The sequence below is a fragment of the Protopterus annectens genome, chromosome 9.part0 (genome assembly GCF_019279795.1).
Source record: "Protopterus annectens isolate FY-2018-M chromosome 9.part0, PAN1.0, whole genome shotgun sequence".
In the NCBI taxonomy this organism is placed as follows: Eukaryota; Metazoa; Chordata; order Ceratodontiformes; family Protopteridae; genus Protopterus; species Protopterus annectens.
This window is the reverse complement of record NC_056743.1, coordinates 867,581,784-867,599,394: the sequence shown is the minus strand read 5'-3', so window position 1 is coordinate 867,599,394 and position 17,611 is coordinate 867,581,784. Positions and strand designations below refer to the sequence as shown.

At 40.9% G+C, this 17,611-nt stretch overlaps 1 protein-coding gene across 2 annotated transcripts in view; it reads left to right on the top strand.

Annotated features, from left to right (window-relative positions):
- Window positions 1-17,611, top strand: part of OS9 (OS9 endoplasmic reticulum lectin) — a 1,402,051-nt gene that overhangs the window by 538,505 nt on the left and 845,935 nt on the right. For both annotated transcript variants that reach the window (XM_044083591.1, XM_044083590.1), the window contains exon 6: window positions 17,201-17,402. In XM_044083591.1, coding sequence (XP_043939526.1) covers window positions 17,201-17,402 — 202 coding nt within the window. The remainder of the gene's footprint in view (window positions 1-17,200; window positions 17,403-17,611) is intronic.

The following is a 17,611-nucleotide window of genomic DNA, read 5'->3' as shown; positions in this document are numbered from 1 at the left end:
CAAAGAAGGGGAACACGTGGAGACCAATTTTGGATTTATCTCTCCTCAACACTTATCTGGACATTCCCAAGTTCAAGATGTTGACGTTACAACAGCTTTTACCTCTGCTGGGCAAAGATCACTGGATGGTAACTTTAGATCTCAAGGAAGCTTACCTTCATGTGCCTATAAGGCTAAGTTGCAGGAAGTATCTGCGGTTTCGAGCTGGAAATTCTCATTATCAGTTCTCTGCATTGCCCTTTGGCTTATCTACTGCCCAGAGTATTCACAAAGGTTCTGGCTCCAGTGATAGCTTACTTCAGGCTGCAAGGAATTCAAATCTATCCTTACTTGGACGACTGCCTGATTCTGGCTCAAGAAAAGGAAGACCTTCTACAGCATCTGGAATATGTTATAGCAGTGCTAAGATGCCTAGGGTATTCTGTGAACGAAATAAAGTCCAGTCTAGTACCCTCTCAAGACATGTGCTTTCTGGGTGTGAGACTGAATACAGCAGCCCAGATGGCCTTTTTAACCCCGGACAAACAAAAGAGTCTATCACTTTACTTCCATCAACTATCTCATCAGTCCGTGCTGACTGCAAGGACAGTCCTTCAAGCATTAGGGTTCATGGCATCTTGTATTCTGGTGCTTCCCAATGCCAAACTGCATATGAGGAAGCTACAATGGTATCTCAAAATGTATGGACACAGCACTGCCAGGATTTGGACACTGTCATTCAAATAATACCTTGCCTTCAAAAAGAATTTTTGTGGTGGGCTCAGGAATGTCACCTAAACAAGGGACTCTCTGTGACCCGGCCAGAGGCGAGTCAGATTTTAACGACAGATGCCTCGGACATTGCTTGGGGAGCTCATCTAAATGGAAAGTGGATACAAGACAAGTGGCCTGCCAGACTTCAGCATCTACATATCAACATGAAGGAGATGTTAGCAGTCCAGTTTGCATTAATGGCTTTCAAGGAGTTAATTCTTCCAGGGCAGGTGTTGATTCTAACAGACAACACAACTGTTATGTGGTACATCAACAAGCAAGGGGGAACACATTCTTATCCTCTATGCAGGCAAGCAATGATTTTATGGGAGACTGCGCTAAGCTTGCAACTAACTCTTCAGGCAAGGTTTCTGCCGGAGCACAGAACTCCTTAGCAGATGTGTTAAGCAGACAAATCATGGATCCCCACGAGTGGAAACTGGATCTTCATGTATTTCAGAAATTGACAGTGTCATGGGAACTCCAGACATAGATCTGTTCGCTTCTCCACTAAACCACCAGCTGCCAAAGTATTGCACAAAGGGGTTTCATCACACAGCTTGGAAAGTGGATGCTCTGTCTTTCAGTTGGAAAAACCTTCATGTGTATGCCTTTCCACCTCTGCCTCTTCTTCCAAAGGTACTATTAAAGGTCAGACAAGACAGGCCAAGGATGATTTTGATAGCTCCAGATTGGCCTCGGCAACACTGGTACCCACTACTACGGAGTCTGGTAAAGAAGCCTCCATGGCCTTTACCTCTGATTCCTCATCTGTTATCTCAGAAGGACGGTCATCTGCTCAATGTCAAGCTTCACTCTCTTCATCTAACAGCCTGGCATATTCTGTGTTGAAACACAGCAGGTCTCAACTTCCTCAACAAGTTTTAAATGTGATTATGGAAGCTAGAAGACCTAGTACAAGGAAAGTGTACGCAGAAAAATGGAAGAGATTTTTATTTTGGAGCACAGCAAAGAATTTGGAGATTTCTGAGCCTAATTTGAGTGTGGCTCTTCAATATCTTACTGAGTTATTGGACAAAGGTTTGTCCTTCTCTTCCATTAAGATTCATGCTGCAGCAATTTCAGCTCACTATGATTGTGACCCACCATTGTTTTCGCATCCTTTGTTCAAGCAGTTTCTTAGAGGGGCAAAGAATATAAGACCCCCAATAGAGCTCCTACTCCTGCTTGGGATCTCAATTTTGTGTTGGAAAAACTTACTCTACAACCTTTTGAGCCTCAGGCTACTGCTGATTTGAAATACTTGTCATGGAAGACTGCTTTTCTGTTGGCTATAACTTCTGCAAGAAGGGTGTCTGAGTTGCAGGCCCTTATGGCAGTAGAGCCCTTTTGATTTTCCATAAGGATAGGGTATCATTACGTACTAATCCTTCCTTTATGCCTAAGGTGGTTTCTAGTGTGGCTTTAAACCAAACCATTCATTTGCCTACTTTTTATGCAGACCCCAAAATAAAGGGGAAAAGATTTTGCACACTTTAGATGTACACAGGCAATTGCGTTATTATTTAAGCAGGACTAAGGATTTTAGGCAGTCTCAGCAGTTGTTTGTTTCTTTTGCTTTGAGTTCAGGGCAAGCCTGTGTGAAAACAAACTATTTCTAGGTGGATTGGCTTTTGCATTGCATTTTGTTATTCCCATCATGGCAAGGAGATTCCAGCTGGGATTAGGCCTCATTCCACTAGGGCTACTGCCACTTCTACAGCATTTCTAAGGGGTGGCAACTAAGGATATTTTGGAAGCAGCTACTTGGAGTTCAGTGCATACTTTCTCTAAGCATTATCACCTTCCTATCTACTCTAAGTCTAGGGCTGGTTTTGCCACAGCTGTTTTGCAAGGCATGTTGTCAGCTCCTGCTTCTTTATGATTTGCCAGCCTCCCTTACCTCTGCTTTGGGATTCTACCCAATAGTAAGGACTGCAGCAATGGGGAACGAAGAACATAGTACAGTTTTGTACCTACCATAAATGTAGATGTTCGAGGATCCCCATTGCTGCAGTCCAACCCTCCCTCCTTCCCTCTGTGTTTAGGGGTGGTTGTGTAGGTGAGGTTACATGCTGATATTTTTGTATATTTTCTTGTATATATTGTACATATTTTTGGTGCAGGTATTTTGGGCCTTGTCTTTTTAGGGTCTTCTGACATCTGGGGCAAGAAAAGACTGAGGATATGACGTCGGTCATGCGCATTAGTACCCTGACGTACTGACGTCAGTCTAATGCGCCCTGACCGACGTCAGCCATATACTCTGGTATTCGGGCCGACTGGACAGCGGACTATACCCAATAGTAAGGACTGCAGCAATGGGGATCCTCGAACATCTACATTTATGGTAGGTACAAAACTGTACTTTTCAGTCTAGAGTACCTTTTCTACAGAAGGATGATTGGATGTGCTGTATTGATCTCCAGGACTTGTATTATACCAAAATGAACAGATGCTTCCAGGGATTCCTACATTTCCCGCTAGAGGCCAATGATTACAAGATCAGAACCCTGCCCTTTGGTCTCATCACAGCCTCCTTGGTGTTCACTAAATGCATGGCAGTGGTGGCAGCTCATCTGAGACTGCTTGGATTCAAAGTATTTCCTTACTTAAATGACTGGCTCCTCACTGCCCCAACCAGTCATCTCCTTGAGAAGGTAAGGAAAAACCTCAATTATGCCAGTCTTTAGGAATCAGTCTGTCATGCCAAGTCCCATCTACAACTCGTTCAAGTCTTGCGAGTTTATAGGAGCTTGCCTGGACACCACCAGTCAATTGGCCTTCCTTCAGAGGACAGTCCATAAGGTTGCAGGTGAGACGGATTCTTTCTCACCCTTCTTCCCCCAGCAAAACTTGTTTTTCAGGCTTCACGATCGATGGCAGTGGCTATTATCTTGTTCCCAGTGGCTCGTTTCCCTATTCATGTTCTTCAGTGGACTTAGCTGTACAGCAGTCAATTCTTCTACAGCCTCTGTTTTATCTGGTAAAACTTTCTAGGGTTTGCAAGGGTACCCTGTATTAGTGGGTACAGTCCGATGAGGTTTATCAGGGATGCTCTTCCATGTCTTCACTCTGGTAGCCAAGGTGACCACAGATGCCTCCCAGTTGGGGTGGGGTAGGGGGCATTTCTTAGTATGGACAGTCCAAGGCAAGTGGTCCCTAGAAGAGACTAATTTACATATCAGTGTCCTGGAGATGAGGGCAGCCTTCCTAGTGTTGCAGGACTTTCAGAACTCTTCCTCCAGGAATGATTGCTGTCCAAACAGACATGTCTGTAGTTTGGTACATCAACAAACGAGAACTTGATCCTATCCCTCATGTCGAGAAGCAATGAGGATGTGGCAGTTTATGTACCATGGGAATCTAACATGCTAGCGGACAAACTCAGCAGATCTATTCTGTTGCCCGATGAGTGGTCTGTCAATCAGTTGTTGGTGGAGAGAATCTTCAATCAGTTGTTGGTGGAGAGAATCTTCTGTCTACGGGGTCAACCTTGCTGCAAGCTGTTTCCCTCTCCCCACAACAACTAGTATAGCAGGTTCTTTGCCCTGATTTCCTTGCCCCCAGGTGGAGTCTCTGAGAGATGCTCTAGTCCACTTTTGATCCTCTAGGCAGCTTTATGCTTATTCCCCCTTTCCTCCAATCCCCAAATTTCTTCAGAAAGCACTTCAGGTAAAGCACAAGATTATCCTTATTGCACCCTTTTGGCCTCATCAAGTCATGTTTCCCCTTGCTCTGGTCTCGCCTTTTAAATCCACCCTGGATTCTGGACCCCAGTCCATTATCTGATTTTCGATCCCTTGGGGATGACTCATCTGAACTTTGCAGGCATCAAGTTGATCACATAGAGACATTTGAACTGATCTTGGTTGTTTTTGTTTTAAGGGAAAGTGGAGTAATCAAAGGTATTCTGTTAAGAAATTTACTTTCCTTAATAAGGGGAGAAACAATAGTGATCCTTCTAAATAATGTTATCTTGGTATTCTGAAGAATATGGATTGGTTACTCAGAACCAGTGTTGGTCATGTGGTGTTCCTGACTGGTAATTATTGCATCTAAGCACCAATTGGAAGTGACCTTGTTTGCTTCCTTATGAGTAATTAAGCAAAATGATCAAGCCTCCCTAAAAATGGATAGTGATCCTTGACAACTATGTAAATATTGATTTTATGAAGCATGGACAGTCCTTTGGAAGATTTGCTTGATTACTGATGATTGACCACTGATGACAGGCATTGGTTTTGTGATTGTTTTTTGTTGGATATGAGTGCCACTCGCTTTTCTTGAGCTGCCTCCAGGGGGCGGAGATGTAAGTGACACTTCTTGCTTTTTTATGAATGAGATGATTAACAGCCTGTAAGACTACTCGTTTTGTTTTAAAGGCATGTTCATTAGATTGCTAAACATTGGTGGATTTAAGGTATGAGACATTATCTGTTTGGCTATTTTTAACTTAAACACCTGAAGATGAGTTTATTCACTAGATCTGAAGAATGGTTGTAATGTGAAAGTACTTCTTGTATTGGAAGCAGATTTTTTTTTGTTTTTTTTGTTTTTTTTTGTTTTGTTTTTATTAAAGTTAATGTTTTAATTCTTCAGCCCGGTGACTGCATTGGTATATTTTATTTTCATACACGCACACCTTTTCAAAGCACTGCAAACTAGATTTCTTCTCCAGGCGTGCAACGAGCTTTGCCAGGGCTATTTTCCCTGGACCCTCGTTCTTCCTTCTCCCAGTTCGTATATGCTGTAGTAGTCTATTCATATGGCTAAAGCTACAACAGCAGTGATCTGTATGGTGAACATCATAAAGCTGTACAAGTAAACTTATAACAGTAGATGTTCAAGTGATCAGCTCTGTATTAGTGGCTTGCACCTTAAATCTCCTTTACTTTTTGTGTTTTGCAAAAAAAAAAAAAAAAGACTGGGGACCTTTGTGTATTTTCCGAACATTGGCCTTTTCAGGGCTGTAGCCTCCTTGCTGTATAAGATGGATGGCTCTTGTATTCTTAGGCTATAATCTGTATGGCGAAGGCTTCTTACATCAGTGATCATTCGAACATTTACAGCTTTGGTAAGTTTACTTACACAACTGTACTTTGCTTTTGTGTAAGCAGTACTATAGTTTTTCATTGTTCTCACACGCAAGATTTGCAATCCTCAGAACATGTAGCCTCAAAAAGGCTGCCTCCATCTTTTGTCTTCATTGTTGAAAAAAAGGCTTTTGCAAAATGCAGTACTGGAACATTTTTATGCCCAGCTGACTAGTATACTTTGAAACTGCATAGGACTTGAACTTATTGCTACAGAATTTAGTTTTGGAAATGATTTTATCATCTGGACTCTCAATGCAGTATTGAAGTATTTTAATTATTACAAGAATATTTTCACATGTGTTACTACTATAAACTCTAAAGTTTACATAAAAATATCTTTGTTTATTCTTATTTTTTGGGACTTACTTCTCTCAACTTTGCAAAAACACCACTTCTCTATAGCATTGCATCTTCCATTTTCTTAATTTTAAAGTTTTGCAAAAGAAACTTCTTACCTGTAAAGAATGGTGAAGTCAATGCAATTTAAAATACCCCCCGTAGGGGCCACTGGGAAGCCTTTTTCCAGAGAGTTTTGTGATTCAGTGGAATACATTTAATGCACAAAGTGACTTGCGTGATACATAACTACCTTGCATTATGTTGTGGATGTTCATCGTGTTTCACTGTTGCAGTCCTAACCAATTGGTTTTCCGGCTCCCGGTAGCCCTCGATCTGCCAGAATACCAAAGGTAAGTAAAAATGATGTCTGCTGTTGTCTGTTGTAAAGTATGTCAGGGCATCCGATACAAAAGGAGGCAGCCCATGTCACTTACTCAGTCTTACTTGCTGCGGAGCCCGAAGCAGAAGCATTTCTTGCATAAGTGCCGGTCGGCAGTTTACCTTTTTTGTTTCTGACTACAAAGTTGAAGTCATCTACAGCTAAGTACCCCATTGGGGATCCTCTTTTCTTGCCTTAATGAATGTCAGGACAAGGTTAGTAATTGTCTTACTTGTGGAAAGCAGATTCCCCATAGAGATTTTCATTCCTATTGTATTATTTGTTTAGGCCTTGACCACAATGTTCCTAATTGTGAGCTCTGTGCTTCCGTTAGTCCGCGTACTATTTGTCGTCGGTCTAAGCTTTTAGCTAAACATTTTGGAGTTTGTCCTAAGTTTGTCGGTATGGCGTCCGCTGGTCTTCAGGCTTCGGATATCCCCAAGAAGCGTAAGGATAAGGACCGCGACAGGCTTCTGAAGGTCAAGTCCTCTGATAAGCCAGTGAGGTGCCTTTGCAGCCTCTGCAGCCCGCAGATTTTCAACCACAGGCCTCGGTTGAGACCATTTCAGTTGCCTTCTGACCTTCCACCTGTTCAGCTGGATACAGAGCCACTAAGCTGACTCCGGTGTCTGAGGCCTCCGGTCTTCATTCCGACAGCAAGCTCATACCGACGACTTCTGCTGCAACTTCGGCGGTTGCCAGGCCTCCTTAGTCCTTCAGACTTTCAGGTAAATCTTCCAGTCGTAAGCCTGTGAAGGAACAGGCTCCAGTTTCCTCTCGTTCCCCTCATTCTCAAATGGTTAAAATGGCTGATGACCTTTTGACTCTTATTAGGAGTTCACAGCCTCCTCCTTCAAAAAGAGGTATGGCTATCTCTCTTGAGGCTTTCTTATTCAGGTTCTGATACTTCTAGCATTTCTGTTGATGAAGAAGTTTCTCAAGCTTTCTCTCCTTTTGAGGACTCGGATGCAGAGGAGTCCATCCCTTCTGATTCTCCTCCAGAAGTTTTTTCTTTTGGTGATGCTTTAAATACTCTCAGGGAACACTTTAAATGGGAAAGTCAGGATTATCCCCTTTCTAAGAAAAGGATTAGGGAGTTTTTAGATTTGCCTCAGCATAAGCCTTTGGCTATTCCACCTGTGTTGGAAGTGGTTGATGATGTTTTTCTGGAAAATTCCTTGACTCCAAATTCAGTTCCTCCTGCTCCCAGGAAACCTGACAGGTACTACAGAGAGTTCCTGATTCTCATTTGTTTCTTTTCAGGAATCCATTGGCTTATCCAGAGGTTATTTCTCAAGGCCCTAAAGGAGTTAAGGCCACTATTACTAAAAATCCTGTTTCTATTGACAGGGAGTCTAGGAAACTAGATAGGTGGGGTAAAAAGGTTTATACCTCTGCCACTCTTGCTGTTATATCTACTAATTGTCTTTTTCATATGCTGAAGTACCAGCAGCACACCTTGGAAGCTATTAAGTCTAGAATAGCAAGTGTGCCTCTGTTGGCGGAGAGTAAGGATATGCATGATTTGCTGAATTCTGCCAGTCTTGTCAATAAACGTTCTTTACTTTGTGGTTTTGACATTCTAGAAGCCTCCTGTAGGGCTACAGCTACTGGCTGTGTTATTAGAAGGCATGCTTGGCTCAAGGAGCAGCCCCTACCAGAGCTTGTCAAGGCTAAGCGTTTGGATGTACCTTTGCTTAAGGACAGTCTTTTTAGCAGCAAAGCAGGGGAAGTGCTCAAGAAGATGGAAGACAAGGCCAAGTCTATGCAGACAGTTAAAGACTTTCTGCAAGTTCAGCCTCCTCTCTTTAGCAGGAATTACCCTTCTAAGAGTTGGACGTTCCCTGATACCAGCAGACAGAACCGTTCTAGGACTAGAGGTTACAAATCTTCTAGGGGACAGGTGGCTACCCCTCAAAGGTCTAAGCGTTGGCAGGCTTCCTCTTCCAAGGCGGAAAAGTTCTAAGCCTGCATCTCAATTTAAACATTCTCAATGACTCTGTCCAACTTCTGCCTGCTCTTGCTTGCCCGGAGAGTCCTTTAGGGGGAAGGTTGGCCCTTTTTGCAAATATCTGGGCCACCATCACTGACGACAAATGGGTACTCAGAACTGTATCCCTAGGACACAAGTTTTCTTTCCACACTTTTCCAGTACCCAAAGGATTCTCAGACAGTCCTCCAAACCAAAGGGCAGAAGTAGAAAAGCAAATTTTGTCTCTGTTACATCTGGGAGCAATGCAATCCGTTCCTGCTCAGCAGGTAGGGCCAGGGTTTCTATTCCAGACTTTTCCTAGTTCCAAAAAAAGAAGGCACCTGGCATCCTATCCTAGATCTATCCACCCTGAATTCTTTCTTGATAATTCCAAAGTTCAAAATGTTCACTCTGCATTAGTTGCTGACGAGGTTGGAAAAGGATTCCTGGCTGGTAACGTTGGATCTCAAAGAAGCTTATTTGCACATCCCTATCAGGGAAAGTTGCAGGCAGTACCTTCGTTTCAGGGTGGGCAAGCAACATTATCAATTCTCTGTGCTGCCCTTTGGCTTATCTACTGCTCCCAGACTTTTCACAAAATGCCTGGCTGCAGTCATTACTTTTTGCAGGCAGAAGAAAATTCAGATTTATCCATACTTGGACGACTGTCTAATTCAAGCGAAATCTCAGGAACAGCTGTTAAAGGATGTAGAATTTGTAAAGACTCTTCTCTCTTCCCTGGGTTACACTCTCAATGAGGAAAAATCAAAAATGGTGCCATCCAAAGACCCAACTGTCCAGATGATATATCTTACCCAGGAGAAGCAGACAACTCTTTCAGTTTACTCCAAGTACTTGGCAAGCCTGCCCCAGCTCCCTGCAAGGAAATACCTGCAAGCTCTGGTATTCATGGCCTCTTGCATTCTCATGATTCCGTATGCAAGACTGCATATGAGGAAATTACAATGGTACCTCAAGAACATTTGGTGTCAACACACACAGGACCTGGATGTGATAATTCCTCTGCTTTCATGTCTGCAGACAGAGTTTCTATGGTGGGCAACAGCCTGTCTACAAAACAAAGGCATGCCTTTTCGCCCATCCCTTGCCACTCAAGTTCTTACCACAGACTCATCGGGCTACTCGTGGGGAGCTCACCTGGATGGCAGATGCATACAGGGAAGTTGGAATGCTCAGCAGATGCACCTGCACATAAATTTAAAGGAGTTGATGGCAGTCCAGCAGGCTTTACTGGCTTTCAAGCATCTTCTTTCTCCAGGGACCCTGCTTGTCAGGACAGACAACACCACAGTCAGGTGGTACATCAACAAGCAGGGAGGGACTCATTCTTATCTTCTGTGCAGACAGAGCACGAGACTTTGGTCCATAGCAGCATCTTCTAGCTCAGTTTCCTCCAGGAAGGCTCAATGTTTTGGCAGACCAGTTGAGCAGACAGACCCTGGTTCATGAGTGGCAGCTGAACAGAGCAGTTTTTTTACAGCATCATTCAACTTTGGGGCACTCCTCAAGTGGGTCTTTTCTTCTTTCCAGCAACCATCTTCTACCTCATTTTTGCACCAGACAGCATCACAGCAGAGCCTGAAAAGTGGATGCTCTGTCCTTCCCTTGGACGCTGCTGTCATTTTATGCCTTCCCTCCTCTTCTTCCCAGAGTATTATTGAAGATCAGGGGCTAACGACCAAGGACTATTCTCGTAGCTCTGGACTGGTCCAGACAGCATTGGTATCCACTGCTTTGCAGTCCCTCCCAATTTCCTCCTTGGCATGTTCCTCTGAAGCCAGATCTTTTAGTTCAGGAAGGGGGAAACATTCTACATCCTCATCTTCAGTCTCTCCATTTGGCAGCATGGCTCATTGTATGACTCCATCCTTTTCTTCTTTCCTTTCCCAGCAGATGGTTGACGTGCTGAGGGAGGCCAGGAGGCCCAGCACTAGCAAGTCCTACGCTGGCAAATGGGAAAGATTCTCTCACTGGATGCAGGCTAGAGGGGAATCTTCTTCTGAGTGTACCCTTCCTTTGATCCTGGAATACCTGGCTGATTTGCTTCAGGGTGGTCTCTCTTTTTCCTCTATCAAGTTCCATGCTTCAGCCATTGCTGCTCATTGTTCTTTTGAACAACCCATTTTCTCTCATCCCCTGATAAAAATGTTTCGCAGAGGTGCTTGTAACTTAAAACCTCCCAGAAGGGTGCCTACTCCAGCCTGGGATCTTAATTTTGTTCTAGAGAAACTCACTCTTCCTCCTTTTGAGCCAGCTGCCACTGCAGGTTTAAAGTTTCTCTCTTGGAAGACTGCCTTCCTCTTGGCTATAATTTCAGCAAGGAAGGTTTCGGAGCTGCATGCTTTGACTTTTCTTATTTTCCAGGCAGATAGGGTCTCTGAGAACCAACCCCTCCTTTATGCCTAAGGTGGATTCTAGCCCGACTCTTAATCAGTCCATACAACTTCCTACCTTTTTTCCTAATCCTTGAAATAGAGGCGAAAGATTCCTACATTCTCTTGATGTGCATAGACAGCTCAGGTTTTACCTGGATATGACTAAAGACCTTCATAAATCAACACAGTTTTTGGTCAATTTTGCCCCTGGAGCCCAGGGCAAGGCTGTTTCTAAGCAAACCATTTCTAAATGGATTGCACATTGTATTACTTTTTGTTATTCCTTTCATGGCAAGGTTCCTCCTCAAGGGGTTAGGACCCACTCAACTGGAGCAGCTTCCACTTCTGCAGCCTTTTTAAGGGGTGTCTCTACTAAAGACGTTTTGGAGGCTGCCACATGGTCTTCTGTTCACACTTTCACAAAGCATTATCATTTGCCTTTGTTTTCAAGAGCCAGGGCTGGGTTTGCCACTGCTGTTCTCCAGGGCATTATCTGTAGTCCTTGATTCGGTTGGTTCCTCCTCCCTTTTTCTCTTGGCTTTGGTAATCAACCCACTGGTTAGGACTGCAACAGTGAATACACTCGAACATCTACATTTATGGTAAATGTACACAACTGTACTTCTCTTTGCCAGAATGGAAATTGTCTCCTTTTTTGATGGATCCCTATTTGCTGAGCACTGTAGTATACTGTCTGTAATGTTTCAGTATGTGATTGTTCAACAGTGGGATGAGGAAGTTTCTCCTTTTCCCCACTGTTGTATAATCTTGGAGTTTAATGTATATTTTACTGGGTGTCATGGGGGTTTAGTCCTCTGCAGAAATGCTTGAAACCATTTTTGTTAATTCAGTAAAAAAGTGCTTAAAATAACTTTTGTGACATACTTAAACATATTTATATAAAGGAAAGCAAACCATGTTAACATCTTCAGTTGCGAACATTACTCCTCACGTATATATTCTTCTATACAATATAATCAATCCAACATTACATAGGTTGGCCAGTTTCTACCTTCCCTTAAACCTCATTACTCCTCCAAAACATTTGTCTGCTGGTATTTCTAAAATTTCTTTTACATAACTTGCTCCTAAAAGATCCAACTTCCAGTTCTTTTTGTCTCGTTACAATATTTACTACTTTAGATATAGTTGATTTAGATTGATTTCCATTTTCTGGTAATTCTTTTTTGGCAGCCATCAGAATTAAACTTAAGGCCTTACTATGTCTAGGCAATACAGGTTGTGTATCTCTGCTCAAAAAAAAAATCCTTAGTTACACCCATTTGATGGCCCAGTACTTCTGATAAGAGTATTCTGTAGGGAATTTTGAAATTCTGCCAACTCATTACACTCCCAAAATACATGTTCCCGGTTCCAGCTTTCTTCTCCATCACATCTCCAGTATTTGCTGTCTGCCTGAGGAAAAGTTATTTGGAGTCTTGGGATATAAAAATGTCTATGCAAACACTTCCAAGCAAAAATAATAAATCTAGACTTTGGTGTGTATTTGGAAGTTCATACACATGTCCTCTTTGTTTTTGTGACTTGCTTCCTTGGTCTGTCTTCCAAAGCTTTTCTAACCTCCTCTGATTGATTCCTATAGTTGTCATGCAATGTTTTATATGCCCTACTAATTATCCCTTTTATAACAGTAGCTTCAGTTCTACATTCAACTCAAAACTCTACCATAGCAGGTCTTTCACTTAGGATTCCCATATCCCTTTCTTTTTGCCTGTATTTTATCATTCCGTTACAGGGAAGGCAGTCTCTAGCTTGCAGTCCAAATATTTCTTGGCCCCTTCCATTCCTTTACCTTTCCCATTCTAACTTTCTCCCAATACTTTGTTTCCTTTGGTAATTTCCTTCAGTAAATTCCAGCCCCTCTTGCAATTTCTGTGTACACATAATTGCAGTCATCCCTATCGACAATCTCTTTTCTCCATTCCTGTGGTGTCTCTTAGAATGCTTTCTGCTACTTTTAAGTGTAATATTCTGTGTGACTGTTATTCTCCATAAGGATTTACATCCAAAATCCTAGTCTATTGATTTCTTGAATCCCCCCCCCCTTCATCATCATCATACCTTTCCTCTTTGAATTATAGCTTTCTGCTTGTGTTATGTATAAGAGCTTTAACTGTGTAGCTCTAAAATATCCTTCCAAAACCAGTTAATCCTAAACCACCTTGCTGTTTTGGAAGGATTAGTTTATAAGTTCATAGGTTCAGTCATTGATTCTTGTCCTCTTCCCCTCCCAGATAAAAAATTTTCAACTATTTGTTACTATCCACCACTTATCCTGTGGTTGATAAAAAAAATTGTACCTGACCTGTGTATAAAAACTAAAAAGACTAAAAAACATTTTTATTCCTTGTATCTTGCTATCCAAAACAAGATCTTCCAGTTTCTCAGTTTTTGTGTTCTCTTTTGTTTAGTCTCTTCTCACATACCTTTAGCTGCCATAACAGAATCCTTTTTAACTTACACTCCTAAATACTTTTATCACGCCCCCATAAATATGGGTATTGCTGAACCAATTCATGTGTGGTTACATAGTTTACAGCTATAGCCTTTGTTTTATCTTCATTATTTTTATATCCTAAAAACTTGAAACTGTCTCAGAATGTTCCACGATACTGTGATCTTTTCTGCTTTTTTTCAGGTACAAAGTATCGTCTGCAAATAAAGCCAACTTTTCATCATTTACCATACCAATTATGTCTGGGTCCCTTATTTTCTTTGCCAGTAGTTCTAAGTACAACACAAATAATTATTGTATCAGGGAATGCAAATGTTTCTGTTCTACTCATAATACCCCAGCTTACTCTGAATTCTTTCTCTGAATCAAGACCCACCAACAGCCAGCAGTATGTTCTTCCATTCTGCTACCTTCTGGATCATCATTGTTCTATTAATGCTGTCAAATGTTTGTCTCCCCTTCACAAAATCACGTTGTTCATATCCATCAATTTTGGCAACTTCTTACTCCTTGTTTTGTCCACTGTAGACATAAACAGTTTATAATCATGGTTTGAACTGGGAATATATGATTCTAGATTTGATGGGTCTTTACAGTTTTCAGGTATTAAAGCCACCACAGCTTTTTTTGCAGGATGCTGGTATTCCCCTCCTTTTAAAATACAAAACCTTACAGATCTTTATCACTTTCCTCCCTCCATAGCTTCCAAACTTCTTCCGGAATACCACCTATTCCTGGAGACTTTCCTGCAGAGTGGTTATACATCACCATTTTAACTCCTCTCCTCCTATCTTAACCGTTAATTGTTGAGTCTCCTCTACCTCTAACCTTGGCATATGTAAGGCTTCCATAAATATTTCCATTTGTGCTTTTTCTTGATTTCCAAATTTCTCTGCTTTTATTCAAATTTTCATAACATTTCTGAAACCTGTCTAAATACCTTTGCAGGATCTCTAGTGGTTATTCTCCCTTTTTGTAGGGCTGCCTACGTTTGGCAACAACTCTTTCTACTTTCTGTTGCTTAAGTTGTGCTAAAGATTTTTGTGCTCTGAAGTTATCAAAAAGTTACTTAACAGCAGTCTTTTTAAATTAATACGTATTATCCAGGGACTCCCTTATTTACTCTTTAGCATTCTGCAGTTGCACCTGGCACTTTCATTTTATCTGTAACCTCTGAAGAATTTTATCTTTTCTAATAACTCCTAAATAATTTCTCCTACCCATTCCTTAAACTCCTCTCAACAGGTGAGGAGGCACCAGTGTATCATTTTTAATAATTACCCTTCATTTTTATCTTGGTTACTGTTGGTGCATGATCTGAAATAGTTTTGGGTGTATGCCGAAGCTGTCAATTAAATGCATATGTTCCAATGAAGTATAAATTTTGTCTAGTTTAGCCCAGTTGTATAGTACCTTGGGGAATAATATGTAGATTCTCTCCATATTTCTACTACTGAATTAATGTTTTCCATACCAGATATTTATAGATATTTCTTCAGAACTATTATCCTTTTTTGTTATATTTTTCCTTCTAAATTCCCGATACATATTCACTGTTGCAAATCAAATTCCAGTCCCTACTTATAAATATTTCCTGCTGAAAGCAGATTATTTCTCCCAAAAACTTTTAAGCTCTATAATAACCTATTTTTGGTGGCATTTAAATACATGCCAGCATAATCCTCCTCCATTGCCAGTTGCCCCTTACTAGCACTAATATACCATTATCATCTTTTTTCCCTCTTCTGTAACCATTTGAGCTCCTGTAGCAGTTGGTACAAGTACTAAAAATCTCTTTATCAAATTCACATACTCAGTTTTTCTCAAATGGGTCTCCTGCAGTATTTTTATTTGCACTATTCATTTCTTAGTAGAATTCTGTACTTCAATCCTTTGTTGCCTGTACGTGTGAGATCATTCACATTCTGAGGTAATAGTGTAGCCATTATAATGAGGTAATTTATTCCCATTGATTATATATAACTACTTTTTTACATAACTGTTCACAGCTTTTGTAACATGTAATGTTTGGCAGGTTGATCTACTATACATTTGTTTCTTGTCTTCTCCATTTGAACAAATTTCACATTTTATAAGAAATTTGTTTTAATGAAAACCCTCAAAGAACCCCATAACACACCCATAACCTGTTAACTTAATACAAACACACAAAACTATGTAATCAAATAGTGTTTAACCCTCCTTATGAGAACATTTGTTCCAAACAGAAAGCTGTGCGCACACAGACGTCATCTAACCTAAAACTGTTTTTTTTTTGTTAATTTTGATGCATTGCAATGATTTTATTCAGTGAAAGTAAACACATCAGTTAATATAATGAATATATGTGCTGTATTCTTACATGTATATGTGTGTGTGTGTGTATATATATATATATATATATATATATATACAAATCTAGATGGTTTATATAACACATACACACATGGCTGTATGTGTTTGTGTATGTATGTTTTATATATATATATATATATATGTGTGTGTGTGTGTGTGTATATATATATATATATATATATATGTACACACCACACACACACACACACACACACACACAGCCATCTGTGTGTGCATATAGTTAATACCCATACATGTAATGTTATTAGTAGAAATTAATTTTTAATGAGTCTCGCTGAGCTTTTTGGTGCTGTATTTGGTAAGGATTAAGGGAACTAAATAAAGGAAAAGCGCACTTATACAGAGAATTAGGAACTGGTCCCTTTAAGCTTAGATACCTCCGGGCCAGATAATGGGGAACAACTGATGGCTTTTTAAGACTAGGGAAAGCTAAATATGATCTGAGAATGGAAGCCTGTCTGAAGTCTGATCAGTCAGTGGAAGTCCTAGTAATGGATTGTTCAACTTTTTGAAGATTGTCAACCCCGAAAACTATTATGCACTTGAAATGAGTGCTGCTGTTGCTGAAATGTATGCTGAAATGAACTTTGTATTACTGTTACGTACTTTACATATACTACTGGTTTCATTTCACATTACCTTTTTAGTGAACATCTGGCAAAAATAGCCTGCTTTGTTCCTTCCAGTCAAATGCTTTGTATTTTGAGAAACACTGTCTGCTGTTGGAAGTATTTAGAAAATGTATGGCTAATGTTATGAGATGATTTATTTCTCCCACATTGCCTAGGTCTGCATCCCTCCATTCTGCAGGAGCTGTCTTATAAACCGTCATTAGGGGTTTGTGGTTAAGTACCTATCACCTTCCAGCAGCTGACATAAGTATTTGTATCGCTTGATGGTCATTTTGTGCCCTCCCTTGGAGTGTGCATGCTACCACATGCACACTGTGAGATCTGCCTACACCTGCTTGGAGCACCATGCCCACACCTCCAGTCCTGTTGCCGTTATCGTGCAAGTCTCTGCTTGCATGATAGCAATTTGCTTGACTGTGACTACCATGTCTCTCCTTCCCAGTATTGACAAGGTAGTATGAGATGTTCACTCCAAACTATTGGTTGAACTGCAGTTGTCTGGTTTATAGTTCTTCTACTGTGCTCTAGTTCTGTGTATTGTACTGCTTCATCATATTTTTCACTGTTTCTAACTGATGTGGCTGAAAAATGTCCTCAGACCAGTCTGCCTAACTGGTTAAGTTTGCATAATTAGGGCTTCATCCCTGTATGCCACAGAGCTAGGGTTGTAAGCTGTCTTGATAGTGAAACCCACCTTTACTAACTAAACAGGAAAACAAAGTTAATACCTATGCTTCATGTCATACATTCTAATTTTTTTTTAATTTCCTTCTGACAGTTTATGTGTGAGGAAGGCTCTGGAGATTACATAGCTCGGGTAGATGAACCACAGTCTTGTTCTTATGTTGTCACAGTGCATACCACTCGCATCTGCCACCATCCTTACCTACGACCTCCGTCTGCTACAAAGCCTCAGCCTATCAAATGTTACCCTGCTCTCAGTCCAGAGCAGTATGTGGAGTATGTTCATATGCAAGTCTGTGAGTATATAAATGCAAAGTTCTTTTCAGTTTTTCTAATGTAAGCACATTGTTAGCAGTTCAGTTAGATTTTATTTTATTTATTATTTTTTATTTATTTTACATTTGTTGACCGGGCTAGTCTAGCTGAATACATGTCCATTTTCAGTAGAGGCCCGGGGAGAAAAGCTCCAAGAGATGTATAAAAAATTCAAATACAGAGCAAATAC